Source organism: Danio rerio, chromosome 1 (genome assembly GCF_052040795.2).
Source record: "Danio rerio strain M-AB ecotype USA chromosome 1, GRCz13ab, whole genome shotgun sequence".
Taxonomy (NCBI): domain Eukaryota; kingdom Metazoa; phylum Chordata; class Actinopteri; order Cypriniformes; family Danionidae; genus Danio; species Danio rerio.
Genome location: NC_141021.1, coordinates 11,712,992 through 11,733,590, shown reverse-complemented (window position 1 = coordinate 11,733,590; position 20,599 = coordinate 11,712,992). Strand labels below are relative to the sequence as shown.

At 35.2% G+C, this 20,599-nt stretch overlaps 1 protein-coding gene and 1 long non-coding RNA gene across 14 annotated transcripts in view; one reads left to right on the top strand and one right to left on the bottom strand.

Moving 5' to 3' along the window:
- Nucleotides 1–3,408: 3,408 nt before the first annotated feature.
- LOC147846688 (uncharacterized) lies at nt 3,409–20,509 on the top strand. Of its 3 annotated transcripts, none has more exons than XR_015476277.1 (3): nt 3,409–3,463; nt 3,715–3,821; nt 19,121–20,509. It is a non-coding gene; the product is annotated as an uncharacterized LOC147846688 (long non-coding RNA). The 3 variants fall into 3 exon arrangements; XR_015476276.1 differs by having other exon boundaries at nt 3,422–3,478; XR_015476275.1 differs by having other exon boundaries at nt 3,434–3,501.
- Nucleotides 12,436–20,599, bottom strand: part of dachb (dachshund b) — a 103,954-nt gene continuing 95,790 nt past the window's right edge. For 10 of the 11 annotated variants that reach the window (XM_087235084.1, XM_087235083.1, XM_087235085.1 and 7 more), the window contains 3 exons: nt 19,000–19,137; nt 18,838–18,903; nt 12,436–13,132 (listed from right to left, as the gene is read on the bottom strand). In XM_087235084.1, coding sequence (XP_087091210.1) covers nt 13,095–13,132; nt 18,838–18,903; nt 19,000–19,137 — 242 coding nt within the window. In that variant the 3' untranslated portion in view covers nt 12,436–13,094. Of the gene's footprint in view, nt 13,133–18,201; nt 18,401–18,575; nt 18,904–18,999; nt 19,138–20,599 lie in introns of those variants that run through there. The other variant, XR_015475508.1, reaches the window with a different exon arrangement.

Genomic DNA, 20,599 nt, shown 5'->3' with positions numbered 1-20,599 from the left:
CACCAGCACTGCAGTGTCTCTTTATGTGGCTGCTTTCTGTGCATTTTACATCTCAAATAACCAACTCGCTAAAGATATGTAAACGTTTCATGTTACTTACACATGCTTATTCCGAATATATGTGAAAGACACTAGTCAGATTTAATTTAAGAGGTAAAGGCTTGAACTGTGTGCTCTTCTTTTCTGTCTTAGTTAACTAACGCTGCTAACAGCTACTCGACTGACTGTTTCGGGGCAAAAGTGTGCATTAGGGTAGATCCGCTTATGTTATCACACCAATCAGAGCCTCTTGAGGGTGTGCTTTTTAGAGTAATTAGGAAATTTGACAGTCGTTTTCATGTTAGCTGTATATTATGAAAAAATAAGATATATGAAAAAGAAATATGTGATTTTCTACAAGTAAAGTTTTAAATTTTAAAAAACAAAATTTTAGGCTTTAAAAAGTCAAAGATTTGCTGAAATATTGACTTGCCTGTCTTAAATCATTTTAAATGGATCTTAATTTTCCAGTATTCTTGTAAAGCTTCGCCAATCCGGCCAACAACTGTATACACAGACAGTCACCAACAATACATCTCATTAAAACTTTGAACAACTATAATCAACAATATGGGTCCTCACAATAACATTTGTAAGTTCTCCATGGATTTATAGACCATGTGTGGTGAGGACACTGACCTGGACAGACCGCTGTACATTTAATTTAGTTTTTAAAGCTTGTCAAAGAAAAGTAAAAAAAAAAATGTATGTATGGATGCGTGTTTTGACACATCATTTCAGTATTATTCAAATAATATTTTTTTTTTTAATGGGACAAGTAAAAAGCCATGTATCTGAAATTTTATTCAGAATGGTCTAAAAAAGTCTTACATTTGACAGTGAAACCTGAAGAAACCCCATAAAACATTCACAGAAACCCAGATTTATTTTCTTTTTCCAATAATATTGGTTTAAAACCATTTCGGCTATACTGAAAATCAAAGTAAATTGCTCTATAGCTCATTCAGTAGACATTACATCAGTATGATGAAAACAACTGCTAGTGTCCACTGTATATCTTTATGCTGGGCTCAATTTGAGGACTTCATCCTCATGACTAACCATGGAAAAACACTCTGGTCTGACAAATTAGCCTTGATGACACCTTTCTCTTTCTCCTTGCTGTCTGATTATCTCCCATTGGTCAGTTAAAAAAAAAAAAATGAGGCTTCATATTTTCTATACAGTTGGTAAAGAATGGGCTCTTTGCACATTTCATCACATAAACAGTAACAAGATTTTGCAACACAATAGCATAACAATGCAAAACTGTTTTTGTGAATGTGTTTAGATATACAAAAACAATAAATGATCTTTGCAGAATGTGCCAAACTGCCAGTGTTGGAATGATCAATGAAAAATCATACTTAAGTTTAAGTAGTTACTTGCCAAAAAATGTAGTGCAAGTAGAGTAAAAATACCTGTTGTAAATATTACTCATGAGTAAAAAGCAGCCCTTTCATAAGTACATTTACATTTACATTTAGTCATTTAGCAGACGCTTTTATCCAAAGCAACTTACAAATGAGGACAAGGAAGCAATTTACACAACTAAGAGCAACAATGAATAAGTGCTATAGGCAAGTTTCAGGTCTGTAAAGTCTAAGAAGGGAAGTATTAGTAGTATTAGTATTTTTTTATTATGTGATATTCAGAGAGGCAATTGCAGATTAGGAAGTGTAGTGGAGACTAAATAGTTGAGGTTTTAGTCGTTTCTTGAAAGTAGCGAGTGACTCTGCTGTTCTGATGCAGTTAGGGAGTTCATTCCACCAACTGGGCAGATTGAGCGTGAGCGTTCGCGAAAGTGATTTCTTCCCTCTTTGGGATGGAACCACGAGGCGACGTTCATTCACAGAACGCAAGTTTCTGGAGGGCACATAGATCTGCAGAAGTGAGAGCAGATAAGAAGGAGCAAGGCCAGAAGTCACTTTGTAGGCAAACATCAGAGCTTTGAATTTGATGCGAGCAGCAACTGGCAGCCAGTGCAAACGGACTAGCAGCGGAGTGACATGTGCTCGTTTAGGTTCATTAAAGACAACTCGTGCTGCTGCATTCTGGAGCAGTTGAAGAGGCTTGATAGAGTTAGCTGGAGCCCAGCTAGTAGAGAGTTGCAGTAATCCAGTTTGGAGAGAACAAGAGCTTGAACAAGGAGTTGAGCTGCATGTTCAGATGTACTCAAGAGTAGTGAGTATTACGCTGGAAAAGGCGGATGCATTTACATGTAATATGTGGATGTGTGTAAAGGTAACATTCTGTAGTGGATTTAGTTATTGCCCATCAGGTTCAATGTCATTAGACGTTAGTTTTAGGTTAGATTTAGTTTTGATTTCAGGTGACCAAAATTCAATGTCCAGTCAGCATCTAAGGACAATGTTATTTTGATGCCCAATAATGACGTGAAATTACGTTGATATTTTAGGGTGTGTTAGAAAGTGACCGTCGAGGCAACATCTTAAACCAACGTCATACTGACATCAAATACTGACATTAATTCCTTGAAAACCAAAATCAAACATCTGATAGGCGTCATAGTGGTAACGTCCACACAACGTCAAGCAGTAACATCATTAGACACTGAAATTTAGATGATTTTAGGTTTGACATTAATTTCGGCCTGACGTTGGATTCTGATGTCAACATGATTTTTATGTACAAACATAATTGAATGTCTCCATGACGTTGGGGTACAACATAAATCTGATGCATGTTGAAATCTTGTGTCTGCTGGATGTTTAAGGCCATTTCGGTCATCATACAGTAAACATTTGTCATCTTCTCATCAGTGACATGCATCAAAACAGTCTCTAGGTAAATGTGTGTAAAGATTTTAGACATCTTCTTGGACACTTAATGTTTCTAAACAGTTTGCTGCAATTATAAAGTGCCAATGTATTGAGGTAGTTCGTTATGATGCAATTAATCTTCTATGTGTAATTTGCTTGGACAGGAATCTCAGGACTGATTTGTCTGTTACCGCATAGACAAGAAAAAATAAAGTAGTGACTGCAAAGTGAAGGAATATAGTGGAGTAAAAGTACCGATTCAGCACTAAACATGTACTCAAGGGAAAATAAAAGTGCAAAATTTTGAAACTACTTAGTTAATTTCAATTTCTGAGGAAAACTACTCAATTACAGTAATTTGAGTATTTGAAATTTAGTAGGCTACGTACCACTGCAAACTGCTTAAGATCTTACAGAAAGAGAGATTTACGTATGAACAACAAAAAAAGGTTTAGGATATTTAGAATTTAGTTCCATGAATGGTGTTTACTCTAGTAGCAATTGTAGAAAAACTAAAGAAAAAAGAAGGAAATATCGATAGAAAATGTGTGGCTGTATTTAGACGTTATGTCGTCCTTCACCACAGAGGGGCGGTAAATGGCAAGAAAGACGAACAAATCATCACTATTTCAGAGATTAAGGTTCGTCAACTTCAAGTAGGCCTATATATTTAGATGTTGTAAGATCGTCAATTACATTAAAATATATGTATATTACTTTACAATTGGACTAAATTGTTTTAGAAATGTTGGTTTGAAAGGGTATGACGAGTAGCTTTAGTCGCTGGTTTGTTTTTGTTTGTTGAAGCAATACTACTTCAGTTACTTCTCACAAGTGAACAGAATTATTTGATGTTATTTGATAAAGTAACGTTTTAATCTTATTTTCTTAGAATGTTTGAGACAACAGCATGCTACAAGTCGCTCAAGCTCTTCAGGCAGATGCAAGTAATGTTGTGTTCTGAGGAAGCTTCAGTTCTGTCACCAGGCCTGTTTATCAGTAAGTGACCCTGCTGCTGCTGCAGTGCAGAAGGCTTTGTCCGCATTTCCACTTCTCAATGTCAAATTCCTCTTCTGTTATGTGTGAGCAATCTGTAGTATTTGCCCTTCAGTGTTGGAGCAAATGGCTATTCACTTGCACAAACACATCTCGATGAATAATTCACAAAAACAAACATCTTGGACCCGGGCTAAAACCTTTTTCATTGTGCTATCAGTAAAGCTGGGAGATTCTTCCTCCTGGCAGATGGAGAAAATCGAGAATTTGATTGTCCTCTAATCTCCGAGAATAAAAATGCAGTCTGGAATTGAAATATTGATCTTTTACATTGCAATCACCTGCTATATTACACGAGAGACAGTATGTGTGTGCTGGAATATGAAAATCTTCTCTGGGCCTTTGTTTTCTTTCTTTTTCAGTTTGTACAGTTTCTTTGACCATTTCCAGCTACGTGAAATTGCTCAGACTTTAGATTTGAGTGCACAAATGCCCACCTAATTAATCCTAGTTTGATTGTTTACCACATATCGAACCATAAATTATCTGTTAAACAGATTGTAGGATTTTATTTTTTTGTATTTAATTCATTTTATTAATTGTTTTTATTAATTTGAGGGTCTGTTTTGTACTATAATGATACAAAAAGTATACATTTTAATAAAAAGTAATATAACCTGAACACCAAATCAGAATACTAGAATGGTTTTTGTATAAATCATATTTTAAAATATATTAAAATAGACACGACTATAATAATACTTCACAATGTTACTGTTTAGTCTAAATAAATAAAACATTTTTGAGCACAGGACGTCTTGTGGAAAAACATTTTAAAAACCTTAACATTGATTTACTTATTATTTTTTAATAAACAGTCATTTACACCCACCGGCCACTTTATTAGGTACACCTTACTAATACAGGGTTGGACCCCCTTTTTGCTTTCAGAACGCCTTAATCCTTCGTGGCATAGATTCCACAAGGTACTGGAAATATTCCTCAGAGGTTTTGGTCTATTTTGACCTGATAGCATCACGCAGCTGTTGCAGATTTGTCGGCTGCACATCCATGGTTTGAATCTCCTGTTCCACCACATCCCAGTAGGTGCCCTACTGGATTGAGATCTGGTGACTTTGGAGGCCATTTGAGTACAGTGAACTCATTGTCATGTTCAAGATAATCAGTCTGAGATGGTTTGCGCTTTATGACAGTGCGTTATCCTGCTGGAAGCAGCCATCAGAATATGGGTTCACTGTGGTCATAAAGGGATGGACATGGTCAGCAACAATACTCAGGTAGGCTGTGGCATGTGCCAAAAAAATATCCCCCACACCATTACACCAACACCACCAGCCTGAACCGTTGATACAAGGGAGGATAGATCCATGCTTTCATATTGTTGACGCCAAATTCTGACCCGACCATTCGAATGTCGCAACAGAAATCGAGACTCATCAGACGAGGCAATCTTCCATTGTCCAACTTTGGTGAGTCTGTGTGAATTATAGCCTCAGTGTCCTGTTCTTAGCTGACAGGAGTGGCACCCAGTGTGGTCTTCTGCTGCCGTGGCCCATCCACCTCAAGGTTCGACATGTTGTGCATCCAGAGATGAAAATTAAGAGATGCTTCTGCAGACCTCGGTTGTAACGAGTGGTCATTTGAGTAACTGTTGTCTTTCTATCAGCTGGAACCAGTCTGGCCATTCTACTCTAAACTCTGGCATCAACAAGACATTTGCGCTCACATAACTCTCTCTCACTGGATATTTTTTATTTTTCGGACCATTCTCTGTAAACCCTTGAGATGGTTGTGCGTGAAAATCTCAGTAGATCAGCAGTTTCTGAAATACTCAGACCAGCCCGTCTGGCACCAACAACCATGTCACGTTTAATGTAACTTAAATCACATTTATTCCCCATTCTGATGCTCAGTTTGAACTGCAGCAGTTCGTCTTGACCATGTCAACATGCCTTAATGCATTGAGTTGCTGCCATGTGATTGGTTGATTAGAAATGTGCGTTAATGAGCAGTTGGACAGATGTACCTAATAAAGTGGCCAGTTAGTGCATAAAAAAAATAATTCCACATGTTGGAAGTCAAAAGAGTTGAAAATCGGTCACTTTAGATGAGGAAAAACATCCTCCGTTATCTTCAGATGTCAAGAGAAAAGTTGTTCACGAGTTCAATGACTTAATCGCAATTTAATAATTTCCCTTCAAAGCGTTTCCTCCCGTTTTATCCCATCATGCCCTAATATGGCTAATCTAGTTAAACAAACATTTTTCCTTGTCTTATTTAAGTGCTTTCCTCACAATGTGTATCTTTATTTGAAGGCTGTGGTGCATGAAATGGGTCTATAACTCACTGGAGACAAGAAGCTTCTTCAAATCGCATTAGAAAAATATCTAGGCTGCCGTTTTCAAGAGTAACAAAATAAACCCCTGCTTCTGTTTTGAGTGTTATGGGTAAATCGGTCAATCAGTGCCTCTGACTATCTATAGTCACCATCCTGAGAAAACAGCAGTGAGTCTCTATGCATCCTGGGAATAATCTGACATATCAGGCGCATTTCTGTTTATTGCTCTCGAGGGGTTGAAAAAGAGCCAAAGCTAGGCTCATAATTTTATAGAAAATAATGAATGCCCTGAAAGAAATTTACGTACTGGTAAAGCGGTACTGCAAAAGAGGTAAACAGAAAGATTTCAAAGTTGTAAATATGGATTATTGGAGTTTATACTATGGAACTGTTGCTTGATTCAGATAAATGCAGAAATAAAGCAGTTCAGTGCTTTCTTGACCGCATTTCACTTCCATATCACTGCACTAAATGATTGTGGTTAATCTGAGTCCATTCTCACCGGATGCATTTTTCCGTTTCAATGCACTACTTTTCTATTGTTTTAGTTTGTTAACATGCTTGCCAGACATGGGTGACTGTTACACTCAAGTCTTTTGCAGTGCCTCACTCAATTTTTAAGATGCCATGTTAAGTAAAACGAATTTCTAACTTTTGCATTAAGCGCCACTCATGAGTTTCAGTTCCAAAGATATGACCAATCAGAAGAACTTAGAGGCAGGGCGATCTTTGAGAGCATCTGTTTACAGAAGCAAGTAGACATGACAACTGTATCACAATAGCAGCATGATGGAGGAGGTGCTTTCTTAAAACCATTGCTGAGCAGAACAAACTTTTTTTTTTTGCGGTGAGAGGTGCCTGTTTAAAATTATTTTTATCTATTATTTATGTGTTTATGCGCCCTTTCCATCTCTAACCCAGCCCGATCTCACGTGGAAACGCAACTATCTTACATGCGAGTTTAGTCGTACAAAAATGTACAAATTTTAAAAGGAGGCGTGGCACCCAACCCAACCCCACCCCTAAACCCAACCATCATTCATACAAAACAAATCGTACTAAATTGTACGAATGAGATTCGATTTCATCCGAATTGTTGACTAAACCAAAAAGTTATAAATTTCCGTGAGATAGTGTTGTCTAACCACATGCTTTTTCTCGCATTTTTGGAGTTTCATGTTTTGTAAATAGTGTAAATATTTAGAAGAGCGTTTTCAGAAGCGCCGAAACACTTCAGTGGATGCCCTAAAGATCTCAAAAGAGATTTGAAAATAATTTGATCCATGAGATGCCCAAACATGCCAAGATAACTCAAAAACACACTCAGCAAAATATTGTTTTATTATTGTTATTAGAAAAATGTCACAGTTAAATTAGTTAGCATCATCTTTAATTGTTTTTTGTTGATTCATTGGTCAGTAGTTTTTATTAAAGTTTTGTTGTATTTAATCTAACATATTTCCATACTTTATTGGGCGAGGAGGTGTCGCAGTAGGTAGTGCTGTCGCCTCACAGCAAGAAGGGCGCTGGTTCGAGCCTCGGCTGGGTCAGGTGGCATTTGTGTGGAGTTTGCATGTTCTGCGTTCGTGTGGGTTTCCCCCACAAGTCCAAAGACATGCAGTACAGGCGAATTGGGTAAGCTGAATGTATGAATGTGAATGGATGTTTCCCAGTGATGAGTTGCAGCTGGAAGGGCATCCGCTGCGTAAAACATATGCTGGATAAGGTGGCGGTTCATTCCACTGTGGCGACCCTAGATTAAGGGACTAAGCCGAAAAGAAAACGAATGAATATTTCCAGCATCAGAGTCATTTTCTCAGATCTGTTCTGATTTTAGAGAAAGTATTTTACAATCTTTTTTTTACATTTTCTATGCAGATTCATGCCTTAACTCAATCACACTGATCTTTCCAGAATGATTTTCCCTCCCATATTCAAGTAATTCAGGGAAAATACATAAAAAATAAAGAGAACACATGGAGTCACATTGTGTTAAGCGTTTCCTTCATTTTTTGAGCAGTATATTTTCTCATATTGCAGAAAAACAAAATGACTAAAAGCTACCTTTGCCTGACAATACATGGAGTTAATGTCAGCTTTTTGTGCAATACTCCCATTACATTGCATGTGTTATTTGTTTGATAGCATTTGGTGGTGGAATTGGCTGGAATGCAAGGGGTGAAAGATAAAATCTTGCTAAGGGCACCAAACTGTTCAGAGACGCACACATTAAATCACTCCATCTTTCTCTAATAACTGTTTAGTCTGCTATAAACAGGGTATCCGCGGGGTCCTAAAAAATCCCAAAAGCTATACTTTAGCCCTTAAAAAGTCTTAAATCTACTGAAATATGGTGTTGTAGGTCTTGAATCTTTTTAACAGGTCTTAGTTTTTCTTTGTTCATGTATAGCTGCCCAATCTGGCCATTAACACTCATACAATCACCAACAATCCATCTCAATAAAACCTTTTATTTAAAAATATCATTTTTAACTCTATTTACCAACATTTGTTTAAATGTTTTTCTTTAATTTAGTGCTGAGGATACTAGGTCTAAATTTGTAGTATTACATTATTGTTATTATTGTATTATTAAATGTATTAAATTATAATAATTTTTTGATAGGGCAAGTGAAAATATTTTCTAACTGGGATATTTGAAAAAATCCTCAGCATTTAGCGCTGTAAGTCTAAAATTTAATTCATAATAGTCTTAAAGGTCTTAAATTTAACTTGGTGAAACCTGCAGAAACCCTGTATAAAAGCTTCTGTTACAAGCTTCAAAAGAGATGTTGCGATTAGCAGCAGAGGCTTGAGATAAGATTTAAGAAATTATTCAAAATAAGACAGTTTTACCAACAAAACCTGACAAATATCTTAAAATTTAATAACCATAGATGCACTATAATGGAATGAACAATAATTGAAAATAATGCATTGACCTTAGCTACACATTGTCAGTTATTCTATTCATATTTAATTCAATGCATTACTTGCCTTCTTTGCAATCATTTGTGAAATTCCCAAAGCACTTCTGACTTAGCTTCAAGCTTTTTGTCAGTCCATATTAGACCTTGTTTTTAATACTTGAGGTTTCATTTTATAGTTTATTTTTTCGTTTCCAGTCTGCTCTGTTAATCACACAGTATCCTGTATGCAGTTTCCTTTTACACAGACACTCAAAGCGTACATGGCTAAAATAAAATATTTTCCAGGATGCTGAAATTCGACTGAAAACACAAACAAACACAGCAGTCCCGTTCAAGTTTACAGTACTAATACATTTCTCACAAAACCACTATTGCAAAACAGATGCCGTTTCTGGATCCTAAACACATATGTTTATCTTCCGCTCCTATCTTTTGCTAGCTGCAGTTTTTAAAACCACACTTTTCCCACGTTCCCAGATGGTCATCTGCCGTTTTTAGAGAGCAATTTTAAATCAGAGTGAATTGTTTTCAAATCTATTTATGGTCCCTACAGATTTATGGTCTCGGGTGATATTCCTAAAGTATGCAAAAGCAAAATATTACAATTCCATGTAACAGCCCTGTACTTTGAGTCATGATATCCTTGTTTGGAAAAGGAAATTGCACAGATGGATTCCTTTTAGACTGCAAAAAAAAAAAAGAAAAAAAGTCATAGGTGCCGGATAACGCTTAAGCTTGAAATGCGGGTCATGAAAAGACCACAAACTGAATCTTAATGAGGACTTGATGTGTGTCAATAAAGGCCGAGACGTAGCGGCACTAATAGGCTCTCATTTGCATGACCTGAATCAATAGGACCGTTTGATGGCTTTCCCTTCATCAAGAACATTATTGACGACAAGGTGACACGAGCATCGCTTTGTTTATTTGGGTTGTCGCTTCTTTCCGCTGCGCAAAACGTTGACAGGCATCGATCTAGACCTTTCAAGACATCATTTAGCATTTGAATGCCTATAGGATGGATGGCTCATCCTGACAACACCAGCGGGGAATTTTGTTCTGCGGGAAGTCTGTTTTCCTCTTTAAGTAAGTCGCAGACTAAATAAAGACTTGTGTGTTGGGGAAAATGCCAAATGCATTAGAAAATATCCTCTGCGGTTTTAGTGTCTAGTTTTAGCTTATGCTAAAAAGGTTAGTGAATCGATTCTTTGTGTATGCTTGGGAACGTGAAACTGTATCCACAGGCCTATGAAAGCTTTATTCTGTCACTGGATCAAAAAATCAACAAAAAAATAGACTTTTTGACTGATTCAATTAGCATTTCTAACTTTTTTTAGCATATTTATTTTGTACAGTAGTCAGTAGTTTACATCTCACAGTACTAACTTCTCTGAATTTTGAAAATATTTTAAGATTATATCTAAAAATCTCAAAATCGAGATTATTTTGTACAAATGCTTGTTTGAAGACTTCCTCAGTTGTGAAAGCCTATGGGCTCTATAACGATCTAGTCGCAAAGTCTAAAGCTCATGTTGCAAAAGCATTATCAATCAATCAATGAATCAATCAAAGGCCTTTATTTGTCACATATACTTCCATGTAGTCGCATACACTGTCATATAGTGAAATTACTGTCATATCGTGAAATTAAGGTTGTGTCAGAATCCACTTTTGCTATTTTAAGAACAAAAAAATACTCTTTGCGCCCAGGCGCATGATCTAACAGGGTTGTGCTTATTCTCTTAATTTGTTATGGTTGTGTTTTGATAATAAACCAATTAGAATCTCATCTCACATTCCCTGTAATAGTTGCGTCACGCAATGGTGCATTTGCTATTTACATGGCGGACTTTATAAATGGAAAAACTGAACACTTTACTAGCGAGAAAACAGTTTAACATCATCTGCAGCACGAGGATAATGATAGAGTCTTCTCCATTTGGCCTCTACTTTCTCTTTACTTTCACTCTTTTACTTTCGTAGATAAGGAAACGGTGTTACAGCCTACACGCTCCACTGAAGACATCAATTAACCTACATATTTAATTTAGTTTGTTAAGTGCAAAGATTTGTTTCAAAACTATTTCTAAATTCAATTCTCATTTCCAGCAAATGAGTAAATGAACAATTATGGAGTAACATCCAAACACGTCCTATTATTATGCCCCATATTGTGATGCTGACATCTCCAAACCCCAACAGGCTGAGAAATCTAAGCTTGTTTCTATTAAAACAAATATAAATATGCATATAATAAATAATACTGCTAATAATAATAACATTATACAAAGGCAAATTGTCATGAATTAACTGAAAAAGGCATAGAGGCATGAAGAAGACATGAAGGCAGTGTTTTTTATATTTATGTAGAAAATAAAATGGGTCACATTTTATTTTGATGGTTAGTTTGTTGAATTTAAGTTACATTGCATCTGCATGGCAACTAATTCTCATTAGATTATAAGTAGACTGTTAGGTTAAGGTTAGTGTAAGTTGACATGTACTTGCTAAGTTTCTTATGGCCAGTTAAGTGTCTGTTGAAGGAGCAGTATCAACATCAAACAAACAGTCTACTAATCCTCAAATGGACCATCAAAATAAAGTGTTACCATTTATTTTTTTGTAACATTTTAATTCTTTAATTTGTTTCATATGTAAAGACATTTGTATATTGCTGTACATCATGTGTGTATTTAGCACTGTGTTAGTGTTTGAACCCACATACATTAGGTGCATAACTAACATGCTCCACACTGGACTTTAGACCTGCTTTTAAATGGTCAACGGCGCGGTTTATTTCAGTTCTTTAAAATAGCAACGTGCCAAAATGCGTCTTAACATACCTCCATTTTAGACCAGCATGCTGATGAGTCCACAAAGTGGCACAAATGGATTTGCTATTTAAACAACGTGGTGCAAAATGTGAAAATTAGAGTTGTGCTGGTCTGAAAATAGCAACAAATAGCGCCAAACATTTTGGGCCAGGTGTATGGGACCCTATATCTCATTTTTCTTCCCAGATTCATGAGATATAAACTGCTGATTGGAAATTTTATAACTCAAAATTTGCAATTCTGGCAACTACAGGATGATTTTGTGGTTATATATTGCATATCTTGCATGTTCTCACTGCCAAATTCTGAAATACAAACAGATGTTTAAGATCAAAAACTCAATTCTACGAATAATTTGTGAGGTTTTGTTACAATTTTGACTTTTTACCTCAGAATTCAGTTTTACACTGAATAAACTTTTATACAGACCTCAACATCATCATCATCATCATCATATAAATGGTAAAACACTTAAGGGAGACTTTAGAAGGAACAATGGTTGGTAATACTGTATTTTTCATTAGGAATGATTCAAATACAGAACAAACACATTCAGTAGCTTTCCCTTCTGACTGAAAGCCAATAAAACAATGTAAGGTTTTACAAAAGAAAACTACCACATACAAACTGGTGAACAGTATCAAGAAGCTAAACTGAGCTAATAAATGGACCGAAGAATCAGAAGATGGTCATATGAGAGAAAAGCAAGAAAATGTAACATTCCACACTCTTCAGAGTCTTTCAACAAGAATGAAACACAAGCCAAATCTCTTTTCCTTTCTTTTTCTTATATTTTCATCAGCTCCTTCGTGAGGGCTTTAGACTGAAGGTCACTGTCCTGAAGGGATAAAGTCATGACATCATCCAGCTACTTAAAAAAAAAACACTGTTTAAAACCAGTTACAGAATGCCAGCAGTGCTCTCCCCACAGCAAAACAGGGAATTAAGCACAATCTAGTTGAATAAAAACAACAGTTGAGGAACCTGGAATGTTGTAAAGATGAGAAAAAGAGTGGTTGGAGCATTCGATTGAAGATCTGAAGCTCATGTTTAAGTCCTCTCTTCATTGAAAACTTTATTCAGGAAGTTGATTGTAGGGGTCATTCATAATATGGAAAATTTCCTTATTCTCTCGCTGGGAGTTCACGTCATCTTAGTATATGATTGGATTTTTCGTGTATGTTCTGCTTTCTGTAAGAAAGAAACAAGAGGTTGTTTTAAAAGCTCCAAAATGTGTTTCATTGTTATTTTAAGTATTTAAATGTGTACAGCTTAAGATAACATTAACATAGATAACATTAAGTGGGTCATATAATTATATTTAATAATAAGCCTTGGAGGTTTTACAAATTATAATATGCCATATGCACCACAGCATTTGGGATACTTTGTATAAAAAATGTGCAGTGCATTAAATATAAAAAAATGGTTAAAAAAAATGAATTTCTATTAAACAGAATTCTTATGTTAATTTGTAAATAGTGCTTGGCAAAAATGTATCGTGATTAATCGCATCCAAAAAAAATAAATACATTTTTGACATAGTTTGAGTATACACAAATGCAAATACACAAATGCATGCATATATTTAAGAAAATGTTTATATATACATATATGACAATACAGCCACTTTGCACTACTACGTGTAATGTTACATTTATACAACAGTTCAACGGCATAATCGTGTATATTAAAAAGAAAATCAAACATGGAGAGTCAAAAAATTCTTTTGTATGAGGAACTACTTTCTTCCGCCATTCATTCACATCTGCAGCTGACGTTAGAACAGCCGAAACCGTTACTAATTCACCAACGTCAGTTTAGAGCTAGTATTTGAATAATTCTCTATAATGTCTACAGTGATGACAAAACAGGTGATTTTGCTCACATTTTAATTGGCATTGGCATGAAATGTCGTCTACAGAGATTTCCCAGTATTTCTCCATTGCAATCGGGAGATCACAAAAATTATCCCTGAAAAAGCCAAAGCAGCGCAAACACTACCAGATTACTGTTGTGTTTGCGATAAGAAAAAACGCTAAACACATGAGGGCATTTTTTCTTTCGTTCTTTTTACTGAACTAGTCTGCAGTAACGAAAGCAGGAGACGTATTAGAAAAAAACAGATGGCCAACGGTCTCTGTTGCCATCTTGTGGATGGATAACATCTTTGCTTTGCTCAATGACAGGCTAATGCTCGCTGATGTGCTGTCTCTCAGAAATTATAAATATTTAAAATAGGCACTATCCTTATAAATAAACTGCATAGTTGCAATCTAAACAACTACATTCTCGCCTAAAAAAAGCCTCAAAAGTACATTATGTTGTCCAACGGCAGCAATATTGATCGGGAAATGATAAAACACTATTTCAGTTGTGTCTTTTTCTTGATTGTATTTATAGATTGTTACGCATGAAAATACTCACATGACATGCAAATACAGAAATGCACCGCAAATAGCACAGACCACAATGAATTAGTAATTAGATTTACTGGAGATGGACTCCCACTGCAGAATCATCCCAATTGATCTAACATTATAAATTCTTTCCAAATAGAGATTTTAAGTCATCTTGTGAAATTGTATTCATATCACAATATATGAATATATATATATATATATATATATATATATATATATATATATATATATATATATATATATATATATATATATATATATATATATATATATATATATATAGGCTAGTTTATCACAATATATATATATATATATATATATATATATATATATATATATATATATATATATATATATATATATATAAATATATATATATATATATATATATATGCTAGATTTTTCCAATATCGTGCAGCCCTAATACCCAAATATATTATGTCAAAACAAACTTTTATTTTGGATGCGATTAATCATGATTAATCTTTGTCATTAATCACTTTTTATATATATATTTTTAAACATTTATTTATGTGCTTTTTGCTGCAACCAAATACAGAAAATTCCAATTCAACACACTACAATATAATATAATACATATAAATTACAATACATAAAAAAATTAAATTAATCATAAAATAATAAAAAATGTAAAAAAAAATAATAATAAAATGTAAAAACAACAAAAAACAAAACACTAACCTATAACAGAACAACCGAACGGCAGAACACATAGGGACAAATGCACATGAAAGCAAAATATAATTTAGGTGGTCAGGTTAATGCATAAATAAAAACGTTGTTGTATCACCAGAAAAAATGCATTATCCTGACTAAAGTGTTATTGTCAAATAATAGTTTGGGCACATTATTAAGAATATTATAGATTATGAATTGTGAATATCAATTAAACTCAATCTTTAATTACTGTGTTATTGAAAGGGGTTATTGATTAGCTTGTGTTTCTTCCAATGCATTAGGGTGTTCTAATATCTGTCCCCATGTTTTATCAAACATCCGCAATTTGTTATTAGTAATATATATCTCAACCTCTCCAAAGCAAGCATGTTTACGATATCTCTACCCCACATACCAAATTTAGGTACAGATTCAGTTTTCCACATTCTCAAAATCACCCTTTTGTCAATTACCATACCAAATAACATGGCTTGTCTTTCATATTTATTAAACATCTCTAAATTACTAAATATCCCAAGAACAGCTATAAGTGGACATGGTTCATCACTTTTTATTTTGTTAAAACAATTATTTAAGCAAAAAGGTGGACCAACATGTTTAAAAACCACAAAGTTCAAGTATAATAAACACAAATAAAAAGATAATTAATAAAAAAAAAAACGAAGATTTTTATGTATAACGCTATGAGGGGAAAAAATAAGACAATGTATTCTTCCAAATACGGATTTTCTGACTGTTCAGAAGATAAACCATTAGTATAGTGTTGAAAAATGCCTAAAAACATGGCAGCATTTTTGTAATTGTGTGCAAAAAACATACATTAGACAGTAGATGAACACCTCTTCCAGTCCAGCGTGCTGCCAAAGTGTAGCAGATTTTCTCAGCATTAGGGAGCCATTTTAATAAAATTAACACGAGGTGTAATTCGTGTAATTTATCTTGTAGCTTTCGCTGTCTCACGGAGGGGGAGAGAGCGAGAACAGCAGCTGCAGAAACAGATAAACGGCGCTCCAATATTCATGCGGCGAGGCTTTGCTTACACAGGAAACTTGCAATTAGTCCGCAGTCTTTTGATTCATCTGCGTGTTTATTTGCTAATGGCTTCGCTGTGAGACAGAGGGAGCCGATGATCTCATGTGTTTGGAGGACACGGCCGAGTGACACATGGTGTGACTGAGAAAGACTGATGGGAAGGGGAAGTGAGGTCAAGAAAACAAATCTGAATATGCCACAGCTGAAACTGCGCACGTTCATGTAAACGCACACTGGATACAGGAGCGTGCTGATGAATGTGTATTGTGCAAACCAAGGAATGGTTCATCAAAGGTATTCTTTTAAATACAGTTGAAGTTAAAATTGTAAGCCCTCCTGTGATTTAAAAAAAAAGTATCAAACATATATAAGGGATGTTTAACAGAGCAAGGATTTTTTTCACAGTATCATTAATTCATTCATTGTGTTTTTGGCTTAGTCCCTTTATTAATCTGGGGTAGCCACAGCTGAATGAACCAGCAACTTATCCAGCATATGTTTTACGCAGCCGATGCCCTTCTAGCTGCAACCCATCTCTGGGAAACATCCATATACACCCATTCACACTCATACACTACGGACAATTTAGCCTATCCAATTTACCTGTACTACATGTCTTTGGACTGTGGGGGAAACCAAAGCACCCGGAGGAAACCCCCATGCAAACCCTCCCATTTGGTTATTTCTCCCGGAAAACTCCCATATTTTAACACCCATTCCTCCCACACCTCATATATTTGCTGCAGTCTCCAACACCACCACCCAAGTCGTCAACATTGAAATATTCTCTGATCACCACCAATCATTCCGATTAGCCCCTGCCTAATAGGTGTTCAAAATTGATTGACTGGTATCCATGTTTTTTTAATGCACTAAACGGTTGTTGCTAGATCAGATAGGGTTGTGGCCAGAAGTTAACAAGAATTATTTAAAGAGTTCCCACTTAGATATGCTTAGCGTTTATAGCAGGTTAGGCATGCTGTCCCGGGAGAGAACCCTCAACTCTGAGATACTTGAGTCCAAGGCTCCCGCCCGGTCAATAAGCATATAAGGGGATCCGAGATCAGGTAGGTTTCGAGAGCTCCCCCTTACAAAAGGGAGGAAAAGGAGGAGATGGGGTGGAAGAGGGGATTCTTTCAAAACGAAGTTAAAGCAGTAGGGAGAAAACAATCCATTGTAGTAAGCTAGGATCACTCTGATTGGATTATTACTAATTACAGATGAGAAGCCAGTCATGCTCAATCATATCAGGTGCTCCTCTCGAAATTAGTTTGTGAAACTTCACATAAAGTGTTTATTAAATTTCACATTAATTGTATTATATTAATGCCTACCCCTACCCAACCCTAAACCCAACCCTAAACCCAACCCTCACAGTAATGTAAAAACAGTAGTTGTACCGGGTATTATTTATGTTATTTATTAAATTACCAAATAAACTGTATTTTTTAACGTCTACGCCTATTTGCAAAGGTGCAATGATGCAAATCATGCCATTGAGCAAACGGTGACCTCAGAGTGAGATTATGCAGTACACACATGGGTATTGAATTAATGAAAATATCTTGTTCGGTTTAAAAGCCATTTTAGTCAAATTGGTCTCATACTGTCATGAATGAATTAAAAACTTTTTCACTTTTGATGATAGTGCTGGATTGGTTATGTTTGGTCGATATACCTTTTGACCCATGCAATGCTAAAACCCATTCTGTATTCTACAAGCAAAGGTAAGGTGAGCTTTCATAACGTTTAATCTTAACGATGAGTGTGCCGGGAAAACCATCCAAAAAGACACTTTTTCTGCTTTGCCAAAAATGTTTAAAAAAAAATTTAATTAATAGTTCATAAAAGAAACATTTATTTAAAAAAAAAAAATAATAATAAAATAAACAAAAGAGCATTGTAATGAACTAAATGACCCTTTTCCACTATAATACATTTTTGTAGAAAAGGTTCCATAGATGTAAAGGGTCTTCAGGGAAACATCAATGCCAGTAAAGAATGTTCATTTTTAACCCTTGTGTACTGTTCAAATTGACTACCCTTTTGTTATGTTTATGGCTGTTTTTGCCCCATTGACTGCCATTATAACCACATTTTTTTATTGCAAATTCTTGATACTAAATAATAATACATTTTCTTGATTGTTGGTAGTTTTCTCTATTGGAAAAAGGTAAAATTTGTCATTTTTACTGTTGATCATCGGTTGGCACTATAACCCAGCAGGCACAGGGCGTCATGATATGTGAGATAGACGTTGCACTTTGTTTGGAAATGAAAATCAGATTGACATCAGAACCCAACGCTAGGTGATGTCCAACGTCCAAATGTCACAACCTAAATCTAACCTGACATTAACATCTTATAATGTTGTGTGCCTGCTGGGAACCTTTTAGAAAGGATTGGAGTTCTATGGAGTAAAACCACAAATAATGAAGAATACATAATAATTTGATGTCATGTCTTTACAATCAAAAAACATCCTTATAATGGAAGTCAAAACAAGACTCCAAATCACCCCCCTAGAGTGGACAAAACATCCCCAACAGTACACAAGGGTTAAGTGTGCTGTAGAAGGTGTGACTTCTGCCATTCTTGAATGTTTTAGGTGTCTATGACACTTTTATGGGCAGAATGTTGCTCTTTAAAAATACTTTACACTATAAGGACTTTCAAAAATACATGTATGTGTAGTATGTATTTGCACAGCTCAGTTTGCACAGTTCCTTTTAAATTCAATACCTTGTAACAAGCAGTTGTCCTCTGGGCTGCGGCATCGCTCTGTCTCCATCTCCAGACTGATTGGATCTGTGTTAACAGACAGCGACAGCTGACAAAGCCTGCTGAAAGACTATAGGTCTGAATGTGTGTTTGTGTGTGTGTGTGTGTCAGAGTGCGTCTCACCGTGTGTTAGAGAGTCTGATGAAGTGGCCTGCTGTAAAGCCTGCTCTATTTGTCCTCTCCTCTTGGACTCGTACTCCAGCGCCTCCTGTAACCTCCTCTTTGCCTTCTTCTCCTTCTTCAGACGTCTCTGAATGGTGGCTGGAGGACAAAAGATGAGAGAAAGCTTCCATGTGTAAACATCAAAGAAAACTGGAGGAGCTCTAAATTTTCCTTTTTTTCATTACAAGCTATACAACCAGTGCTGGGTAGTTGATTATGTGAAATCTTGAGTATGTAATCAGATTACAAACGTAGTACTTGTAATTAGACTATACTGTATTATTTTTTTAAATGCTCATAATCTGATCAAAATGACCTTTTATGGCTTGCATTAAATTAATGACAGTAAATTATTTATCATTTATTGATTCTCCTCAATATTTATTTTTCTAGAATTTCTCTTTCTGGAAATGTCATACAATTATTTTGTGATTCATACTTCAAGAATTTTATTGATACAAATAATACGAAGAATGACCAAAAAAAATGTAAATCTAAAATGATCCATGAACCATGTTTGTAAACATTCAGAATGTGTGTGCAATCAATATATATTAATTGTCTAATATATATTATTTACATTTACAATGCTTTCAGTGTATTATAACAGCTTGTCACCCAGTTATAAGCACAGTTATTTGGCAATATTAAGGTTAAAGTGAGCAGCGTTCGTCCAACAGGTCCAATTGTGATAGCACCCTCCCAATGGATATTGGATAAGACGAAATGGCCAAGCACAGCATCTTTAATCAGGTCGTCACTCCATTCAGCTCCCTTTTAGCCAAAGACGTCTGCTGTTGGCATTAAAAGCAGTGTGGTGTACGGTAAAAGTTAAGTCGACTTTGGTTCGAATTTGGCATCCTACCGCATAACACGACATGTTTGCTATTGCGATCGGTCTCTTTTTGAACCCGGGAACCCGTGTGACGTCATGTGTGACGTAGGTAGGTAATTCGTCAATAACAACTAATCTAATTTACATGATCAAGTACATTTTCATCATGTAATCTGTAATCAGTACATGCAGTAATTTCCATTGCCCAAGACATATAATAATTTATCATTTTTATAACAATTTTTGGTGTTTGATTTTTTTTACATTTTTACGAAGTCTTTTATATCCAGGGTTTACATTTTTTTGGAATCCATAGTGCCCAATTCAGTTGCCTCATCTTAAAAATATTTTTTTTCTCTACTTATAGTGCTGTAATTAATTATTTAAATCTTTACATGTTTATTTTCATGCCTATTTTCATGCATATTTTCAAACATTTTACATTTTTATTTTTTCAACAAAAACATGTTTTGAATAATAATTGCATTCATTTTTTATGAAATATTGAATATAAATAATTGTTTCGTATTTTGTAGAAACATTTATTTTGATTAATTTTGAAAACGTATGTTTTTTTTTGTTGTATGTTTGCAGAAATCAAACATTGATAATAATAATAAAAATGTTTTTGAGCATAAGAATGATTACTGAAAGATCATGTCACACTAAAGATGTTTAAAACCGTTATTTTATATATATATATTTTTTTTTTTTTTGAAAGTATGG